The sequence below is a fragment of the Xiphophorus hellerii genome, chromosome 7 (genome assembly GCF_003331165.1).
Source record: "Xiphophorus hellerii strain 12219 chromosome 7, Xiphophorus_hellerii-4.1, whole genome shotgun sequence".
Taxonomy (NCBI): domain Eukaryota; kingdom Metazoa; phylum Chordata; class Actinopteri; order Cyprinodontiformes; family Poeciliidae; genus Xiphophorus; species Xiphophorus hellerii.
Window position 1 is genome coordinate 27,841,721 of NC_045678.1, and position 16,258 is coordinate 27,857,978.

Here is a 16,258-nt window from a genome sequence, read left to right on the forward strand (position 1 = left end):
TCTAATTAGTAGCAAATGGAACATTGATCACCATATTTGATGTATATTTGCTTGATGATTTTGATGATGGTATTTGACAGAATATAACGTTTATTGCTTGTTTAATAATTGGTTACTGCATTTTGTTTTTATGATATAAAGTGCTTTGAACTGGCTTGTTGTTGAAATGTTCTATACAAATAAACTTGACTTGACTTCTCTCCAGAGGATGCCCTTTAACTTCCTGTCAACCCATCAGACCATTAAGGATGTTTTCACAGCTGACAGTCAAGTAGACTGGGTTCGATTGAGGACCAAAATTGCAACATTTGTTACATTTTCAGCTGGTGTGATTCATTTTCACTGTGTCAAACAATCCAAATTCTTTGAGCGACATGTTCCCCCTCCTCACCTGTGGGGGCGCTGCACCAAGGAAGCAACACGAAAACCTCTGAAGAAGACACTGAGCACAAATTCCTGCTTTACCAAATGTTAACAAAAATGGAGTGGCATCAGATTTTAGCGGTTGTAGGATTTCTCTTTTGTCTTTGGTGAAAACCACAAACCATTTCTCTGGCTAGCGCTAGACTCTTGTGTTTGTTTTGGTTGTATTTACCCAGAATGCCCTTCACCTTCTTTTGGAGAGGTTCCCGGGCCACTTGGCGTTCACATATGCATTCGAACCGCACCAGTGTTCACTTCAGTTGAACCTTGACCTAGACCAGAGTTCACATTTTTGGTCCACATCGGAGTTTGATTATACATTCACACCTCCCCAAATGAACCAGTCTTTCTAGACAAACAAACCAGAGTTGGATCAAAGTGGACAAATAGGGCTGGTGCTCCCTAACATCTTCTTTCCAAACTTGAGTTCACTTTTAGAAAAGTTGAAGGTTTTAGACCATTCTTAGTTGAAATTAGAAACGATAGTACTCATATAAAGAACCCCGTATCAATGTGGCTCCATCTCCTTGTTTCCCTCTAATGTTCCACATGCTGCTGCTCTTCTTCTCCTCCTGGTTGAATATTTTAAAGCATTTCAACTCGACTGTCAACCTTCCTGAGATCTGTGTGCTGTTCGTTGTACCTTTAGACTGAAGGGGAGAAAAAAGCCGAGGCGGTCGCCACCGTGTTGGCCGCCGTTGACCTTGCTCGTGTTCGCCAGCCCATTCATGAGGAAGGCGTCTGGGCTGGAGAGGAGGAGGAAGAAGAAGAGGAGGTTCTCGAGGTGAAGCAGAAGGCAGCAGTGATAACAGACAAACAGGTTGTTGCTGCAAAAACCAAAGAGCAACGACAAGTCCAGATCCAGGAGGTCCAGCAGATCCATCAGGTCTGAGAACTCGGCTGTTAGATCAAACCGGATCGGTCCAGACTCTCCCTAACAGCTCATGTGTTGGTCACTCCAGATTCAGAAAACAGCCGAAGTCTCCTCCCACGTGGACACCGGCGTCGCTCCGTCCACAGTCCCACATTTCATGGTTTCTAAAGTTTCCGTTCCTAAACACGAAACGAGCCGGGAGGTAAGAGGTTCGGCTGCAAGACCCGCCGTTGCCGCCCCAGAACCTCCATGCCATCTTTAACAAACACACATTTGTAACAGCTGTGGTTCACTTTGGTTCCCTCCTCACTGTCACCCATCCTAAACCTGCACAGCTCTCCGATCCTTCAATGTCACAGTCCGTCGGCTCCGAACTGATCCTCCTCCTTCCTGATGTTCACTTTTCACTCATCTAGTTATTTCACCTAAAGTCAACCCTTTAGTTTTTAGGTTTCACCAAATCTAAATCAGAAGATGTTGGAACAATATGGAAAAGGCTAAAAGATTGTCCAATTCTTGAAGATCTGATGTCAAGGTCGGGCTTCATTTTGGTTGTTTTCCATCCAGTCCTGCATTTTAGGCTGCAACACATTACAGAAAAATTCTGTCTAGTTTTCCATTTTAATATTACTAGCATTTCTTCTACAAACACCTACAAAACTGTTTTGTGATTGAGATCACAAAACAAAAAGTTTCCAGTTTTTAAGCTGTTTTTAGAAGCTGTTGGGATCCAAATGGAAGTCTAAAAACTTGTAAAAAGTAAATTTTGCACAATAATTCCTGAATCACGCCTTTGGAATGTTTGCGTTATGTGACTTTCTATGTTCTGGCTGCTACATTTTTGCTGACAAAGGGTTTCAAAGTAATACCTTGTCCATGTTGTTCTGTCAGCTGTTGATGTAGGATCGGAGCTACAGAGGCAGAAAAATACATTGCTTGGAACCTGTTCAGTTCTTTTTCGTACACTTTTCTTGTCAAACTGGAGATCCTCACAATCTTTTTTTCCTCATACATGCCATCGTTCCTGGATCTGATGACCAAACAAGAATTTATGTCGTCTCTTGGAAGACCTTTTTTTTTGTCTTCAATGCTGAATTACTTCTCCCCAAAGGATTTGGAAATGTGTTGCAGCTGGAAATGCAAAAATGTTTAGAAGTGAACAAATGAAATCTAAATAACATAAACATGAAACATCTTGACTTTTCTAAGAAAATTCAATAATCACTGGATGGTTTGTATTTTATAGTGTTTTCCATGCAGTTTCATCGTTTTCTGGTCCAGGGTATTTCTGTGCCTTGTAGGAGTATCTTTAACCCTGAACTTTCAAAAATCTGAATCTTCAGTGTATTTTATTGGGATTTTATGATATAATAATAATAATAATAATAATAATAATAATAATAATAATAATAATATAATTGTGAATTGAATGGAGAATTGATGCCAGAACTGCCTTGTTACTGCTGGTACAACTGCAAACTAGATTGGAAAGAGAGCATTTATTTCAGTTAATTTTCAAGTCTTGCCATAGATTCTCAACTAAGTTTAAATTTGGACTTTGACTAGGACATTGTAAATCATAGATATGCTTTGATCTGAACCAGCTAGCTGGATGTTGAGGGGTTTTTTTGCAGCCTCCAACAGGTTTTCTTCCAGGATTGTCTTGTAGTTAGCTCCATCCGTCTTCCCATCAAAACCAGCTTCTTTGTAAATGCTGAAGGAAAACATCCCCACAGTGCAATGCTGCCACCACCATGCTTTAAAATAGCAATGTTGTGAGAAATTGTTTTTTCAGTTTTTCCTTCAGATATCTGGATTTATCTCAGCAGATCAACAATCACTGTTTTCTTTAGAGATTCCAGAGTAGAAATTAAATCAACACTTTTCATTATTTTTTGACACAGTTCTACACTTTTTTTTATATTAGTTTAAAACATATAATTCCAAGAAACACTGGTAATGAGATAAAAATACTTAAGGGGTTTAAAAACTTTTGCACGGCACAGTAGTTGGTTTCATTTCTTCCCGGCTGCCTGCCGCCTCCTCTCAGTGATTTCTGACCTTCACTCAAAGTCTCCATCACCGTCTTCCCTCACTAATCGTGGACTTCCTGTTTGTTCCTGATCGTGGTGTTTAACCTGCTCTGATTGGCCGGTTCAGGTGTCCATCACCGGCTCAGCCATCGCTGCTCTGCACAAAGAGCTGGCCTCTCCCTCCGCCACCAGGAAGATCATCAAACCGGTCAAGTCTCCTAGTCCGTCTCGCAGGTCGGTGGTGGAGGCCAGAGTGACGCTGGAGCCCCTCCCACCGCCGTTTAAGGACATCAGATATCAGAGGCAGTTTGAGGGCGGGGCTTATGCAGTGAGTGAGGAGGAGTTTGAGGACTGGGAGCCTCAGGTTGGTTCTTTACCCACTGTCCTCTTCTTTTTTTTAACTCTTACCTCAGTCCTTCCCTGCAGCCAATCACACATCACCCTTCTTGAAGGCTCCTCCTCTTGTCTCCTTCTGTCTTCATCTGCAGACCCTCATCTATTTTTATCTGTGCTAACCAACTTTCTGTTCCATCCTCTCAGAACCCTGCAGATCATAAAACGCATCTTGTTTATCTTTCTAACTCTTGTTTTGTCTTTATAGGAGGCGGTCGCTGTGCCAATGAGAGCCCAAGAACCTGCAGTCCCTCCCACTATCATGGCAGTAAGTAACTTTTCCCTACAACGTTCTGTTACAATCATTTTTAAATAGGACTAAAACGATTAATCGTGATTCATTGTGATTAAGCAATTATTGAAAAAAATCCTCAATTAATTTAGCAACCGATAAATTATTAACTGGAGTAAAAAGACTCAAAAAAGACCAGATGCTTAAAGAACAACACAATCAAGGCAGTAATTAAGCAAAAACTGTACAAAAAACCTAACTGTAAATATGTTCTACCCAAAACTCCTCTAGTGACAGTTTTGACTGCACCTGTTTAAATTCTGCAAATCTTGAAAGATCTTCAGAAAGCCTTGAAAACAATTCATTAGGACCAAAAAAATCTTTGCTCAGCTTCATGAAATTAAGTAAGAACTGAATCTTTTGTTCAGGTGTCTGACCATTTCTCTGGTTTGTTTCAGGGCCTGAAGAACCTGACAGTGACAGAGGGCGAGTCGGTGACCCTGGAGTGTCAGATCAGCGGTCAGCCCGCCCCCATCATCATGTGGTTCAGAGAGGACTACAAAATCGAGAGTTCGATCGACTTCCAGATCAGCTATGAGAATGGCGTCGCCCGGATGATGATCCGCGAGGCGTTTGCCGAAGACAGCGGTCGCTTCACTTGCACTGCCACTAACGAGGCCGGAACCATCAGCACCTCCTGCTACCTGCTCGTTAAAGGTAACAGATGGACAGTCGAAAATCAACAACTTGTTCATGCAAAACTCTGACATTGAATCACATTTCAGCCACAAAAGACAATGTATTTTATAAGGATTTTATGTGATAGACCAACAGAAAGTAGTGCCCGACTGGGAAGTAGAAAGGATTGTGGTATTTAAATGCTTCTAGGCGGGCGTTGAGAGGAGACTCCTTGGCATTCGTGTCCTTCAAACTCTTTCACCATCTCCTGCATATTTAGTCTAAATAAACACGTTTATTTATGTCTATTTAACAAGACTCAATGTTTTTTCTAGATGTATTTGGATAGATCAAATGCGGGAAGTATTTTCAAATTATAAAAGTTATACCTTACCCAACATTTCAACTTCCTCGCTGATCGTCTTCCAAGAAAGGTCCTTTCTGTTCCTGTCTCTGTAGTCATAACTTGATTGGTCATAGATTATGACCAATCAAACAGCGACAATTAGTTTATCCTCCATAGTTTTTTTCCTCAGATCACATCTAAAAGTGCACCACTTTGTGCTGGTTAATGCTTTGCGCCAAGTGGCAAAAGTTCAAATTTTTCAACTCCGCATCGGACGTTCTTAACACGCAATATGCGCCATGGCGTTCTTCCATATAGACTTTGAATGTAAATCAGATACGCCTGATGCTCAAAACTCGTTTGGTGTGAACGCACCATTAGATGATTCCACCAACCTAGCTTAGCCATGAGAGTTTGAGTGGGTAAAGTCTTTCTGCCTACATCCCCCAGAATGCTGTGCGGTTCTGAAAGTGAGTTCAGTGAAATTCTCAAATATTCTATCAGACGTATTATCTATTGATATTGATCACATGTATATCGTGATACATATAGTTATTGAATTATTGTCCAGCCCTTATAAAAGTCTTTGGTGTTTGTCTATGAGCTTTGCATAACATTGAGACATATTAGATTCAAATTATATTTTAATTTATTTATGCCTTTGGCAACGAGAGAGACTTTGCTTCACCAAAAATTTTTTCTTTGCTTTAATTGTCATTTCTACAGGCTGATTACTTACAAAAACATGCAAACTAGCAACAAAAAAGGGTCAGATTTGGGGTAAAATACGTTAAAGTTGTGAAAGAGACAAATGGCTGTCTAGAAAGCAAACTCTGTTCATGACTTTGTAATACACCATAGAGAAAATAAGATTAAACTGTACAAAAAACCCACCTAATTTGGTGTCCTCTGATTATGTTGCAGTTTCAGAGGAAATAGAGAGCAGAGAGGAGATGGTGACTGTCACAGAAACTGGGCTCACACAAGCCAAAACGTGAGTTTTAAACACCCAACCCTATTATGCTGCAGTTTCTGAGCTGAATCTAAATCCAGATATTGCTTCTCCGCAGCGTTGCTGTCGAGATGAGGGAGCAGGCAGAGATCAGCGCAGGAGAATCTGCTGCCCCCTTCTTTATTAAGAAACCCACTCCCCAGAAGCTAGTGGAGGGAGGAAGTGTTGTGTTTGAGTGTCAGATTACAGGAAACCCAAGACCTCACATCATTTGGAAGAAGAGCGGCGTTCCGCTCACCACTGGATACAGGTACAACCCACGGTCCTTCGTCCACAGAGCTTACACCAGTCTAAATATGAGTTTCTGTTACAATCCTCAACTAGGGGCGGTCATTTATTGTATCGCTTATTATTTATTATGAATATTTCTTACAATACTATTAAAATTGTAAAATACATACAGTACAGACCAAAAGTTTGGACACACAGTTGTTTCCAAACTTTTGGTCTGTACTGTAGGTACAACCAGCTAACCAAATGTGCTGGAACTCGGCTTGCGTTGCTAGGTGACAGGTGGAACTCTGCTGGGGTTGCTAGGTAACGGAGTGAGCTTTGCTGGGGTTGCTAGTTGAGGGGCAGTGCTGGCTGATTACATGACATTACATTCAGCCTTTTTTTTAAACGGTTCATTTGCCAAACACTAAGAAACATTAACTTCTTGCCAAAAACCTGCTGGATGTTTTTTTTAAATCGCCTGGACTGTTTTTAGAAGCAGTAGAGACCCAATAGAAGTGCAAAATGTGAATATTGCGTAATGCTTTTCCTTTTAAGTTATTGATGTCCTGAAGAAGCCTGTTTCAAATGGGAATGTTTTTTTCAAGAGCAGAATTTGTTTGTGGTGCTAAAGCACTTACAAACACTTAACTATACAAAAGAAGTAATATCTAGTTTATCATCATTTTTACCATTATTACAGCAGCACCACAACATATAACAATAAAATTATAATTTCACGTCACCCACTCCTATCCTCGACCCCTTTGGATCAGAGAAGATAACGGACTTTATTCTTCCTTTCAGATACAAAGTTGCCTACAAAAAGGAAACCGGAGAATGCCGACTGGAGATCTCAATGACCTTCGCTGATGATGCAGGAGAATACTCCGTCTTTGCTAAGAATCCTCTCGGAGAAGCGTCAGCCACTGCCATCCTGCTGGATGAAGGTATCCGCATTTTCTGTTTTTTGTTTTTATTTCTGTATTGGACCACACTGCACAACTCCAAATATTACGTTTTTGACTACTTTCTTATTGCAAATATCTCATTACAGTTGGAAAAAGTAGTTCCCCGGTCAGATTATTTCTCTTATAGAAAGAATTTTTTTCCCGTGTTATAACTGAAATAATCTATGAATTTCTTAATCAATATTCAAAAAATTATTGATTTAAAACAATCTCCTAAATCCTGCTGAAAAGTTATTTTGAGTTAATTTTGTTTTATTTCAAGTATATCTAGATATTTGCAGAAGAAACTAGACAGAAATGTTTGGTGAGATTTTGTGATTTTGCAGTTCAGTCTCTTACATTCTTTCCACTTGCAGAACAATATGAAGCCTACATGAAGCAGCAAGATGTGACATATAAAACCGAAGTGACAACGACTGTGGTCCAGGAGCCCCAGCCGGTCGTAGCTCAGTATGAGTTTGAACAAAGGAGGGTAACGACCCCCATGAGCTTCGTCTCAGAAACGGTAATCTTCTTCTGCAGATCAGAGACTTTGCAGTAGTTTATATGTTTTTTGTGCAGTTCTTGGAGTAATAGTTCTTTCAGCAAATTTACCTCAGGTTTAATGTTCGGCTCTTTTTCTTTCAGGAGTTCATGATTTCAGCCTTTGAGGAGAGAATCATCCAGGAGATTGAGATCCGTATCTTGAGGATCACCTACAGAGAGTTGGTGACTGAGGACGGAGAGCTGATGGTGACTGTCGCAGAAGAAGAGGCGCTGCAACCGGCCTTTGAGACGCCAGTGAAAAACTACCGGATCATGGAAGGAATGGGCGTCACTTTCCACTGCAGGATGTCTGGCACGCCGCTGCCTAAGGTGCAGAAAAAGATATTTACCTTCATAGTCAAATTCATCTCTGCAATATGGAAATTAATCCAATCAAATCTGTACATATCTGTGAAGAATGATGAAGATTATGTGGTACTATTTGTCAGTTTTGTATTATGACCTTCAATAATCTGCTAGAAACCCATGTATTATATACGTATTAAGAAAACTCATTACTGAACTGTTAAAATATTAAGACATAGCAGTCTCTGCTATCCTGATGGAGTTGAGTTCTTCTTAAATTTAAATATTGAAACTCTTTTCACTTTGATCAGTCCCTCCAGGATTTCATGATTGTTTTTGTGATTTTTTTCAAATGAATATTAACAATTTTGTTCTAATTTAGAAATATTTTTGCAATATTTTCACTTATGCATCATGGTAATTGTGACTTTTAGTTACTCACAACAACAATCACGGACTATTAACTTGACACCATGTAAGATTAAGGCAGCAGTGTAGTAGAAGTAAGAAATACTTCTCCCTGCAGGTGGAAGTTAGTCACTTAAACACAATGTTTTTGACATTTTTTTTTCAGAAAATTTGCAATAAATTCACAATTATTCACTCCATTATTTCAGAATCCCAAAAAACTTGAGACTTATTGATGTAATTTGGCAGTATACAGAGATAACTGCTTTGAACATATTGATAAAATAATACATAAGCACACAACTGTTACTGTACTTTGAAGGTTCTTTTTATGTCGCTGTCTGGAGTCTTGAGGGCCACATAAAAAGCTAAAAAGCCTTGAGTATGACACATGTCACTTATAGTGATTCATAAAACCTCCTGCAGATTGTTTGGTACAAAGACGGTCAGCGCATCAGGCCCGGTGGCCGGTACCAGATGGAGGTCCTTCAGGATGGACGAGCCAGCCTCCGTCTGTCTGTGGTTCAACCAGAGGATGAAGGAGTGTACACTGCCTTCGCCTCCAACATGAAGGGAAATGCCGTCAGCTCAGGGAAGCTCTACGTGGAGCCTTCTGGAGGTGTAACCCCTCCCAGTTACACACCACAGCCATCAATGCAGAGAATCAGGTCAGTGCTGAACAAATGTTAATACTGATACATTATGAAAATGGAGATGAATTGACAAAATGAACAATGACCTACAAACCAGGTTGGAAGTTTTGCCTCTTCAGAGGCTGCAAAGAAACACCAAAAACTGAGAATGCAATATCTCTGCTGCTGTGAATGCTGCATCTGAAGTCTCGCCTGCTAACTGGTGACACACTTCTTCCCCCTTTTAGATCCACATCTCCTCGCTCTCTGAGCCGCTCTCCCGGCCGTTCATCCAGCCGTTCACCTGGACGTTCCCCAGCTCGCCGCCTCGAAGAGACTGATGAAATTCACCTGGAAAGACTTTACAAACCCGTGTTTGTCATGAAGCCCTCCTCTATCAAATGCGCAGAGGGCCAAACTGCCAGATTTGACTTAAAGGTTGTAGGAAGGCCAATGCCTGAAACCTACTGGTTCCATAATGGTAAGAAAAATAGTGTTAAATATTTTCAATAACTCTTTATTTGGTTCTTCAGCCTTTAAAAATATATTCTTATCCTCCTTTTCAGGACAACAAATTGTCAACGACTTCACACACAAGATAGTGATTAAGGAGGACGGCACTCAGTCCCTGATTATTGTCCCAGCTGTGCCAAAAGACTCTGGAGAATGGACCGTCGTTGCTCAGAACCGAGCTGGACGAACATCTGTTGTCGTTAATCTCTCTGTTGAAGGTAGAACTTGGATTACGAAGTGCTACATCTACAGAAACCTTATAAGTGTTTCATTATTAACTTCTGCCTTGTTCTGGGATCTGCAGCCAGAGAAAGCGTATCCAGACCTCAATTTGTTGAAAAACTGAAGAACATCACCGTGAAGCAGGGCACATTAGTGGAACTGGCTGTCAAAGCCATCGGAAACCCCCTGCCAGATATTGTTTGGCTGAAAAACAGCGACATCATTACTCCATCAAAGCACCCACACATAAGGTATCTCTACTGTTTTGTTTTCTGTCTCTGTAAAGCTGTTTATTTGTACTTTGATTCACTTGGTTGCTTGCTTTTTCCAGGATTGAAGGAACCAAAGGAGAGGCCAAATTCCAGATTCCTTCATCTGCTGGCTCAGACAGCGCCTGGTACACCGCCACAGCCATCAACAAGGCTGGCAGAGACACCACCCGCTGCAGAGTCAATGTGGAGGTAGATCACTCTGCCCCGCAAGCTGAAAGGAAGCTCATTATTCCCAAAGGAACCTACAAAGCCAAAGAGATTGCTGCTCCAGAGCTGGAGCCTCTCCACATGCGTTATGGCCAAGAGCAGTGGGAGGAAGGCGACCTTTATGACAAGGAGAAGCAGCAGAAACCATTGTTTAAGAAGAAGCTCACCTCCATCAGGATGAAGCGTTTTGGTCCAGCCCACTTTGAGTGTAGGCTGACTCCGATTGGAGACCCCACCATGGTGGTGGATTGGCTGCATGATGGCAAGCCTCTGGCTGCTGCCAACAGGCTGCGTATGGTCAATGAATTTGGCTACTGCAGCCTGGACTATGAGGTTGCTTATGCAAGAGACAGTGGTGTGATCACCTGCAGAGCAACCAACAAGTTTGGAGTCGACCAGACCTCGGCTACCCTGATCGTCAAGGATGAGAAAGGCCTTGTTGAGGAATCTCAGCTTCCTGAAGGCAGGAAGGGAGCATATCGAATGGATGAGATTGAGCGTATTGCTCATGAGGGAGGACCTACAGGAGTCAGCCTTGATGACGAATCCGAAAAGACAAAACCTGAAATTGTTCTGCTTCCAGAACCAGCCAGGGTGCTGGAAGGAGACATTGCTCGGTTCCGCTGCAGAGTGACCGGCTACCCTGCTCCAAAGGTTAATTGGTACCTCAACGGACAACTCATCCGCAAGAGCAAGAGATACAGACTCCATTACGATGGTATTTACTACCTGGAGATTGTTGACATCAAGTCATATGACTCTGGTGAAGTCAGAGTGGTAGCAGACAATCCTTTAGGCACAACTGAACACACTGTGAAGCTGGAGATCCAACAGAGAGAGGACTTTAGAGCAGTGCTGCGTCGGGCTCCAGAGCCCAAAGCTGCTGAGGTCCCACATGAATCTGGCAAAATTGGATTTGACATTGTCAAGGTGGACAGACCTGGTGAGGTCCCACAGGACAGGGAAGTAGTTAAGCTGCGTAAGGCACAGAGAATCGTTCATGAGAAAACCTCTGAGGAGTCTGAGGAGCTGAAGAGCAAGTTCAAGCGCAGAACAGAGGAGGGCTTTTATGAGTCTATCTCTGCAGTAGAATTCAAATCTCGCAAGAGGGATGACTCCTATGAAGACTTACTAAAAAAGACTAAAGATGAGCTACTTCATCACATGAAGGAGATGGAAGAAGCTGAAAGGAGGAGGATGGAAGAGCAAGGCAAAATCACCATCCCCACAATCAAACCAGACAGGATCCAGCTGTCACCCAGCATGGAAGCCCCACATATCCTCGAACGAATTGGAAGCAAGACTGTTTCTCCAAAGGACGAGGTTCGTTTCAGTGTCAGAGTTGTCGGTAGGCCAGAACCTGAGTGCCAGTGGTTCAAGAATGGCATTCTTCTGGAAAAATCTGACCGTATTTACTGGTACTGGCCTGAGGACCATGTGTGTGAACTGGTGATTAGAGATGTCACAGTAGAGGACTCTGCCAGCATCATGGTTAAGGCCATCAATGTCGCTGGAGAGTCGTCAAGCCATGCCTTCCTTCTTGTACAAGGTAAAGTCGAAAACAAAATCTAATCTGTAATTTCCTTGTACTTTTTCTATGGAAGAGGATTAGGGCCACTGAAAAATAATAATTATGACTTTTTTCTCTGAATTCAGAATTTAACCTCAGAATTCTGATTGATCTCAGAATTCTTCATTTTTTGTCAGAATTCTGACTAATTTCAGAATTCTTTTTTTTTTGTGAAAAATTTTACTTGAATCTCAGAATACTGACCTTTTGTCCCAGAATGCTGACTTTAGTCTAAGAATTCTTTATTTTTTTTGTCAGAATTTTGACTAATCTTCCGAGATCAAAAGTCAGAATTTTTTTTTTTCAGTGGCCCTAATTCTCTTTTGTATGTACTTCCTGATGCCAAATTCTAATTTTGTATTTCTCATGCAGCCAAGGCAGCCATTAGCTTTATCCAGAACCTGGCTGATGCCAGTGCAAATGAGAAGGACACCATGGTGACCTTTGAATGTGAAACCAACGAACCATTCGTTAAAGTCAAATGGCTGAAGAATAATGTTGAGATTTTCTCAGGAGACAAATACAGGATGCACTCTGACAGAAAGGTCCACTTCCTGTCTGTGCTGGTCATTGAAATGAGTGATGATGCAGAATACTCATGTATGGTCATAGATGACGAGAATATCAGGACTAATGCAAGGCTCCATGTAGAAGGTTTGTACTCTGAATTCCTGTTTTATATAGTCTTGTTTGTATGGAAAGCAGCTCAAGGTTCTTGACGTTCCTGTGTACCTCAGGTGCCGCCCTGGAGCTCAACAAACATTTGGAAAACATTGAAGTACCAGAGAGCTACGCTGGAGAGTTTGAGGTTGAGGTTTCTCGCGAAGATGCTGAGGGAAAATGGTTCTTTGGCGAGAAGGAGCTCTCTCCCAGCAGTAAATACGTCATATCCTCCCGCCGAGGTCGGCACACCCTGGCTGTCAAGGACGTCAGGAAGGACGACCAGGGGAAGTACACATTTGTTTGTGGAGATCTGAGTACCAGCGCCTCACTGAAAATGAAATGTAAGCTTTTTTTTTTTAGATGTTTGTGTTGCCACAAAGTTTCCCTGCTAGCTTAAAATATGTAGAATGTTTGATTAGTCGCTTTAGAAAACATCCAGAAAGCTGCAAAACACTGTTTAGACTTCCCTTTGATTAATATTAAGTGACATTTTCTCCAAAAATAACATAATTTTTATTTCTTGTTTCATAATTGGTGACTGTATGATGTTTTTATGATATAAAACACTTTGAACTGCTTTGTTGCTGAAGTATGCAATACAAACAAACTTAATTTGACTTGACTAGTCATTAATGAACATATGTGCGTTTTGTTTCTCTCCAGTGCGACCCGTGACTCTAATGCAGCCGCTGACTGACCTTACTATCTGTGAGGGTGACATTGCTCAGCTGGAGGTCAGGTTCTCCCAGGAGAATGTTGAAGGTGCCTGGCTGAAAAACGGCCAGGCAATCTCTGCCTCAGACCGCGTCCACATCGTCATCGACAAACAGGTTCACAAACTGCTAGTGGAGAATGTCAGCAGAGAAGACGCTGCGTCCTACTCATTTGTAGTTCCAACTCATGAAATCTCCACCTCAGGGAAACTCAATGTGCAAAGTAAGTGTTTCCATATGAAAATAAACATATCACTTAGGGATGCAAACAATTAGTTGTCGATTAATGGTTTATTAGATTTAAATTAGTTCCAATTGATCAACTAATAATTCTGCCTAGAGCTTCATTAGGTATTGTTTGGCTACCATCCAGCAGAGGGCGTCACTGGTCATCCGTAAGTGGAGCCAGTTGATACAAGAGTCGCTGCTTGTATCGGCGCCATATCAAAACATTAAAGAGAAACAGATTGGTTCCATCTTGGTCTTGGATGGAACCAATTTTATGAGGTTCTATTTTGAAATATTACTCGACAAGCTCCTTAAGTTCTATCTTATTAGTACTTATTTAGCCGTACTGCACTGTGGAGAAAAGTCGACTTCAAAAATTAGTGATGTGCTACGAAGGCGAGGATGATGTGATAATGCAGAAAAATTGCAGCATGATGAAAAATATCAGCTTATCAATTAATCATTGGTCAATTGATAAGTACAGTCAACTTTAGATTAACTCATTAATTGATAACTTGCATCCTTAGTATCACTCCACCTCGGTCTCGTTAATCCTTACTTTAAAATGTTCTTCTATCTTTAAAGCTATCGACATTGTGGTGCCACTGAAGGACGTGTCGTCCACCGAAGGCACAAAGGCAGTCCTTGAGTCCAAGATCTCAGCTCAGGACATCAGCTCTATCAAATGGTACCACAACGACAAGCTGCTGATCCCAGGTGACCGAGTCCAGGCTGTGGCAAAGGGCACCAAGCAGCGGCTTGCCTTCACCAGGACCTTTGCTTCAGACGAAGGACGTTACAAACTGGTGGTCGGCAAGGTCGAAACCAGCTGCAACCTGACTGTTGAACGTGAGCGAGATTAGATTTTCTCATCATTCATGTTTTCAAGTTCCAGTCCCATGTCTTACCAATGTTGTCCTCACAGAGGTCCATATTGTGAAGCACATGGAGGACAAAGTGTGCTCAGAGTCCCAGAACGTTACCTTCAATGTTGAGGTTTCACATCCTGGAATCGACCCACTCTGGACCTTCAGGAACCAGCAGCTCAAGGCTGGACCCAAATACAAGATGGAGTCCAAGGGAACGGCTCACTCCCTGATTGTGTTAGACACCATGAAAGATGAAGAGGGCCAGTACATGTTCCACGCTGGGGAGAAGACATCCAGTGCTCAGCTCACTGTCTCTGGTAGGTCAAAACTCAGATACTAAAGGGTTAAATCAAAGAGCATAACTTAATTACAGCTGGAACCAGATATTTACATCCACTGTGTAAAATCTCCGACTTATCCTTTCCTTATTTAGGTCAGCGAGGACTACCAAAACTACCTCTACTAGCTAAAGAATTCCCTACAATTCCTTATTATTTGATAAAATTATCTTTTTAACTTTGGGTCAAACCTATTTGGTCCGCAAGATTCTCACCATATTTTGTTGGAATTTCAGCCAATTCTTTCTACTAGAACTGGTATAACTGAGTCAGGTTTGTAGGCTTGTTTACATGTTTATTAGCGCTGGAACAAATTTTGATTGGTACTAACATGATGGCCATTTCACAATAATTGACTTTGTAGCCACTTTGTAGCTAATTCAGCTGTATGTTTGGTTCAATTTGCACCTCAGCTTCCAGCCTGATGTTTTGAGATGTTGCTTCAATATTTCCACATGGTTCTCTTTTATCATGCCGCCATCTATTTTATGGTGTGCACCAGTCCCTCCCACAGCAAAACACCGCCACAGCAAGATATTGCCAGCCCCATACTAAAGTTGGGATAGATTAAGGCTTGCATACTTTCCCCTTTTTTCACCAAATGTAACGCCATGATCAAACACTTGTTAGTTTATTTAAATCACAGAAGATGTATTCAAACATTTATGTATTTCCAGCTTTTTATGTTCCATTGTGAGTAATGGCTTCTTCCTCTCTGAGTGACTTTTCAGATAGTGCCTTTTTTCAGCTTTGTTTAACCAGCCTCTTCAAAACATTTTGCTTTTGGTGTGAAGTTCATATTTCACACATTTCACAGCAAATCAGTTTCCTCCCTGACAAGTTGACCTAACATTACCGTGGTGTTGTAAATAATAGTTTGAGCAGATGAACGTTGCACCTGTTTGACATCTTTTCAGAAGCCTACAAAGCCATGGCATCATCAACATCTTTGTTCTGACATTGAACAAACAAAAATAATTTTGGTATGCTAAGCTGACTTAAAACTGGGCAAGTTTAGTCAAGTTGTGTCATATAGAGAAAGGTTAGGGCCACTGCAAAAAAAACGAATTCAGACTTTTTTCTCAGATTTCTGACTTTATTTCTCAGAATTCTCACTTTAATTTTCTGAGATACAAAGTCAGAATTCTTTTTTTTTTCTTTCTAGTGGATCTAATTCTGTTCCGTACATATCGCCCACCCTCAATGTAAATATCTGCTTTCCACTGTAACTGAACACAAAGACTAAAACTCTTCACAGATGTTGGAATTGAGGTTATGCTCCACAGTCACAAATGTTCACTTATGCAACCACCAGGTGGCGCCATCACACGGCCTCTGCAGGATGTGACAGTGGCCGAGTCTCAGACCTCTGAGTTCGAGTGCGAAGTTGCCAACGCTGAAGCTGAAGGCAAGTGGCTTAAGGACGGTCAGCTCGTCAACTTCAACGAGAACGTTGTGAGTGAGGTGAACGGGTCTGTCAGACGTCTCGTCATCATCATCACCAGGCCACAGGATGTTGGAGAGTACACCTACCAGGTGGCCAACTCCAAAACCAGCGCAAACCTCAAGGTGGAAGGTGAGTACCTTTTTTGTAAATGATTCAGAAACCAACTAACC

At 41.6% G+C, this 16,258-nt stretch overlaps 1 protein-coding gene across 1 annotated transcript in view; it reads left to right on the forward strand.

Moving 5' to 3' along the window:
- Nucleotides 1–16,258, forward strand: part of ttn.2 (titin, tandem duplicate 2) — a 219,590-nt gene that overhangs the window by 9,022 nt on the left and 194,310 nt on the right. The window contains exons 9-29 of the mRNA XM_032568351.1: nt 1,073–1,309; nt 1,386–1,499; nt 3,458–3,694; nt 3,932–3,991; nt 4,414–4,672; nt 5,904–5,973; nt 6,050–6,241; nt 7,012–7,154; nt 7,532–7,680; nt 7,803–8,030; nt 8,841–9,082; nt 9,295–9,527; nt 9,613–9,777; nt 9,864–10,032; nt 10,113–11,809; nt 12,203–12,484; nt 12,568–12,834; nt 13,157–13,429; nt 14,020–14,283; nt 14,360–14,620; nt 15,957–16,217. Of these exons, the coding sequence (XP_032424242.1) occupies nt 1,073–1,309; nt 1,386–1,499; nt 3,458–3,694; nt 3,932–3,991; nt 4,414–4,672; nt 5,904–5,973; nt 6,050–6,241; nt 7,012–7,154; nt 7,532–7,680; nt 7,803–8,030; nt 8,841–9,082; nt 9,295–9,527; nt 9,613–9,777; nt 9,864–10,032; nt 10,113–11,809; nt 12,203–12,484; nt 12,568–12,834; nt 13,157–13,429; nt 14,020–14,283; nt 14,360–14,620; nt 15,957–16,217 (5,803 nt within the window). The remainder of the gene's footprint in view (nt 1–1,072; nt 1,310–1,385; nt 1,500–3,457; nt 3,695–3,931; nt 3,992–4,413; nt 4,673–5,903; nt 5,974–6,049; nt 6,242–7,011; nt 7,155–7,531; nt 7,681–7,802; nt 8,031–8,840; nt 9,083–9,294; nt 9,528–9,612; nt 9,778–9,863; nt 10,033–10,112; nt 11,810–12,202; nt 12,485–12,567; nt 12,835–13,156; nt 13,430–14,019; nt 14,284–14,359; nt 14,621–15,956; nt 16,218–16,258) is intronic.